This window comes from Cicer arietinum, chromosome 3 (genome assembly GCF_000331145.2).
Source record: "Cicer arietinum cultivar CDC Frontier isolate Library 1 chromosome 3, Cicar.CDCFrontier_v2.0, whole genome shotgun sequence".
NCBI lineage: Eukaryota > Viridiplantae > Streptophyta > Magnoliopsida > Fabales > Fabaceae > Cicer > Cicer arietinum.
The window spans coordinates 62583708-62588356 of record NC_021162.2 but is presented as its reverse complement, the minus strand read 5'-3'; the positions used below and the strand labels follow the sequence as shown (position 1 = coordinate 62588356).

Below are 4649 nucleotides of genomic sequence, written 5' to 3'. Positions count from 1 at the left end.
TCCATAAATTTTTATAAATAATTTTATAAATATTTATAATAATAGATAAACTCAAATAAATCAATTCAAATATGTATATATTATAGAATAAGATGCAAAAAATAATTTTTTTAAACCATATATAAAATAATTAGATGTATATATATTTTAATAAAATAAAAATGGTTTCTTTGAAAAAATTAAATGTATGAATATTGATATGTATAGACTCAAATTTGAAATTAAAATTTTTCTCTTCTCTATTTTTAATATGTAGTGTTTAATCACTAAAAATTACAATAAAATAAGTAGTATAAATATAGACAAAAATGTATATGTTTTTCTCATGTAACAAAAAAAAAAGACAAAAGTATATAAAAAATGTGTTTTATTTATATTTAGAGACGGAGTATTTAATGTTGAAGATTATACTAGTTGATATTATTTAATTAAAATGAAATAAAGAGTGGTATGCGTGAAGGAGCGCAGGCGAGTATAGTCTTTCTAGTCTGTCATCTAAAACAAAAACGCCTTAACGGCGAGAAAAGGCAAATGATGCGTTAAGCGTTTTAAACAAATTAATTCTTCTGTCTCTCTAAATCGTAACTGACTTCTTTCTTCTTTCTCTCAGATCTTCCATAAACCCTATAATACTCATTCTTTTTCTCTTCAACATTCTTTCTCTTTCTCTTTCTTTTTCCGTTTCTTTCCCGGGAAAATCTGTATCCCAACCTCTTCTTTCTGTTCCAGATCTTTCTGCAGCCGACTAACCGTTTCTTGCTCTTATTCCGGCCTCTTTCGGTTTTTCGCCTTCCTGCATTCGATTTAATTGACACTTGCGCGTTCAATTGATATAACTGTTGTTTTCCGTGAAAGTGATGGATTAGCAGTTCGTTGTGGTGATGATGATGATGCAGTGTTTAATGTTAATATAGAGAAGACTAGGAGGAACAAAAATGGATGATAGAGGTGGTTCTTTCGTTGCTGTTAGGAGAATTTCGCAAGGTCTTGATCGAGGCAACGCGTATCATTCAACTTCTGGTATTAATTTTCAATTTTCGTGTTTAAATTTTCTCGTGATATTATCGATTCTCTCTCTCTCCGTGAACATTTATTCATTTGCGGCTATTCAGAATTGCGTTCGTTGTGAATTCATGCTAACACTGATTTTTATTTTTTAAAAAAATATATAATAATATTTTGATTGGATAGAGTTGAGCTTGCTTAAGATCTGTATCGAGCTCAGTTTACTAATGGAAGATGACGTTAATCTTAGTGCTAAAAGCTTTTTACTATGCTTAATATATAATTAATTATTTATTACAAGTACTTTTTGTGATGAGGTTGTCGCGTAGATCTAGCATTCATGAAATGTAGATACTGCTGTATTATCTTTTTTCTTGTCGTGTGAAGCTGATGTCAACTGATTTAGTACAGAAATAGTGGAAAAAATGTAAATAAAGCAAGCCAGTGGCTAGCATTATGATTGAAAATGAAGCCAGTGGATGACATAATAATGAATAAAGCAAGCCACTCTACCCTGATGTCAAATTTGAGTAATGAGTTATTAACTTATTATTATACACATAATTTTTTTTTATCAGGAGATACGTCATTTAGAAAGTAATTGAGAAGGAAATAGAGGAGAGATAACAATGAGTCTTATCTTATTGTAGTTCATGTAATAGATGGGATGAATATTGAGTATACACTTGTATAGAAAACACGATTTCCGATCAACTTTCTAAAAGTTTGTATCATAAAAGTTGGAAACTCTTCATTTATGGGCAGTTTTATTTTGTTACAGCTGAGTATGTGACAGGATCAACTGCATGGCTTGGCCGAGGTTTGTCTTGTGTTTGTGCACAGAGAAGAGAGAGTGATGCTCGACCCTCTTTTGATTTAACTCCATCCCAGGTAATATATTCTGATTAAAATTACTAAAGCAGTAATGCTATTTTTTTTTTACAAAAGTATCTTTTATACTATATGCAATAGATGGGATGAATATTGAATATAAACTTGTATTGAAAATTCTACCTTTTCACCGAATAACATAATTGTTTTTCAATTGTATTTTGGACAATTTATACCATGCTCTGAACTTTCAATAGCTTTTATCATGACACCAATGTTTAAGTTGTGTTTTATGTTTGTTTCTTGATCCTTGCACTTCTTGTACGCCTTCATCGAATTAATATGCCACTCTTTACTTCTTTTTTTTAATATTGCTATATATGGCAAAATAAATTAGCAATGCTGCATTTTCCATTTTCAGGAAGAATGCTTGCAGAGGCTTCAGAGTCGTATAGATGTTCCATATGACAGTTCTATCCCCGCGCACCAGGTATCCTTTCTATTAAAAGAATAAAAGAACTCAAGTCTAAGTGATGTGAATTGTGATGTGACAATAACTATGAATCTCATCAAAGACTTCAAGCCATGTACCTATAGCTTTACGTACGACTTATGGCGACTTATTACAATATGTGCAAACTTATGTCTCTTAAGAATGTAATTTGCTTTTTACATTTGCTTTTTATGCATTTTCTTAGGAATCCCTAAGGGCTTTATGGAATGCTGCATTTCCTGAAGAAGAACTCAGGGGTTTGATTTCAGAGCAATGGAAAGACATGGGTTGGCAAGGGAAGGATCCATCAACAGATTTTAGGTAGATATTATTCTAGCTGATTTCATCTCGTCTCCATTCTAACTTCATGTCACTAATGATCTTTATTTCTACTTATCATTGGCAGGGGTGGTGGTTACATATCATTGGAGAATTTGCTGTTTTTTGCAAGGAATTTCCCAGTAAGACCTGTTTTATTTTTGTCCCCTCTTTTGGGTGTTGTAATCAATATTTTGGAGTCTTGTTTTTACATGAGTTGACCAAAACCAAAGTTTAGAAGTAGAATGTTATGAATAAACCCTACCAAGGTGCTTAGAGAGGTTAACAAAGCAATTATATGAGTTTATTTCATCCAAAACAAAAGGAGACTGGTTTATAAATGAGAAATAAGAATGATTTTGAAATTGACTGGTCTTGATTTCTTTCCCAATGACCTATCTAAAATTACACCAGCTCCACGTGTATCATGTAAAATATTTAGTACACAAATTTGTAGTTAAATTTTATCCCTAATTCCTTCCATTGGTTGGATGTTGAAATCCAAGCCTTTCTAAACATTGTGGACTCCACATATTGTGAATTGTGATAACATGACTTAAATGCTGAGATTCCTCAGCAGATAATTTCCAAAAATTTGCTGGATCCTTTTTATTTGTGCTCCACATATTGTGAATTGTGGCAACATGACTTAAATGTTGCATTTGTTGTGAATGGTTGTCTGTTCAATGTGGATAGTTATGTTTCAGACACATGGCTGTGATCTTTCAGTTTTTTAGACTTATTTTTGCATTTTTATAGGACCCCTGTTTTCCTGGGTTATCATTGGTAATCTAGTTTTGGCTGCATTCCTTAGGAACTGTCGTTATACCTTTAATCTATTTTTACTTTTCTGTTCATGTCTCTTTATTGTAAAACTTAAACTTTTCATTATGTAGAAATCTTTTCAAGATCTTTTAAGGAAGCAGGAAGGAGATCGTTCAGTGTGGGAGTACCCATTTGCTGTTGCTGGTGTTAACATTACATTCATGCTTATTCAAATGCTAGATCTTGAAGCAGGTTGATCAGTTTCTCCTTTTATTATAATTTTTATTCTCAGTATATATCATGTCTAAAAGGAACTTGAAAGATGCCTATATGTAAAGGAACGTTTGTCTAGGCGCACATTTAAGCATTTACGTAATAATTTTTCTGTATTGTAAATCTTTAGATTTTTCCTCAAAAATACTGTCAGGTCCTTGTGTGTTCAAATAAATTTTGTTTCCCTTGGTTCATGTAACGTGGATGCATCCAAAATTTAGCGTGTCACCTACCTTACAATACAACAACCAAGCCTTATCCCACTAAGTAGAGTTAGCAACCTTACAATATTTTCAATAATATTTTCTGATGTGATATATTAAGAATCATACTTGATGCCTTCCCCAAGTAATTAATTGAATTAGATTATGATGCTATTTGTTACTAATGTTGTTTGCCTTGACAGTTAAGCCGCGAACACTGGTGGGAGCAACTTTTCTAAAATTCCTTGCAGGTAGCCTTTATTGTTTGCATCGTTATTTATTGATTTCACTTTTTTTCTACAATTAGGAAGGGAGCGGGGAGGTTGGAACTTAACAAGATGTGCTAAATATTACATAAAGTACTCCATAAATTTGTTGTGATTTTATGTAGGCTTTTGTAAGGAGCATTTTTCTTCCACCTCCTTCATCTTTCTTCGATTACTGTCTTCACTCACTGGATTGTGCATCATTTGTAATAGATTCATGAAAAAATACCTTTTGTAACAAATGGCATTTAGAAAATACTTGTGTTTACAACATAGATTTTACTAGATATAGTGGTAGTATTCATTGTAGGTAGACTGTGTTTCAAGTAACTAAATTCATTTATGTATGTCTGACAGAAAATGAGTCAGCTTTTGATCTTCTCTATTGCATAACATTCAAGCTGATGGATAACCAGTGGCTTTTGATGCGCGCATCATACATGGATTTTAATGTATGTATATTTACCATGAATTTATTTTGTAGATATAGGGAAA

At 32.0% G+C, this 4649-nt stretch overlaps 1 protein-coding gene across 2 annotated transcripts in view; it reads left to right on the top strand.

The window, feature by feature from the left end:
* Positions 1-470: 470 nt before the first annotated feature.
* LOC101503916 (uncharacterized) overlaps positions 471-4649 on the top strand; it is a 4821-nt gene continuing 642 nt past the window's right edge. Inside the window, exons 1-8 of one of the 2 annotated variants that reach the window (XM_004492857.4) lie at positions 471-1020; positions 1787-1896; positions 2258-2326; positions 2535-2650; positions 2736-2790; positions 3544-3664; positions 4092-4139; positions 4512-4606. In XM_004492857.4, coding sequence (XP_004492914.1) covers positions 936-1020; positions 1787-1896; positions 2258-2326; positions 2535-2650; positions 2736-2790; positions 3544-3664; positions 4092-4139; positions 4512-4606 — 699 coding nt within the window. In that variant the 5' untranslated portion in view covers positions 471-935. The remainder of the gene's footprint in view (positions 1021-1786; positions 1897-2257; positions 2327-2534; positions 2651-2735; positions 2791-3543; positions 3665-4091; positions 4140-4511; positions 4607-4649) is intronic. The other variant, XM_004492858.4, reaches the window with a different exon arrangement.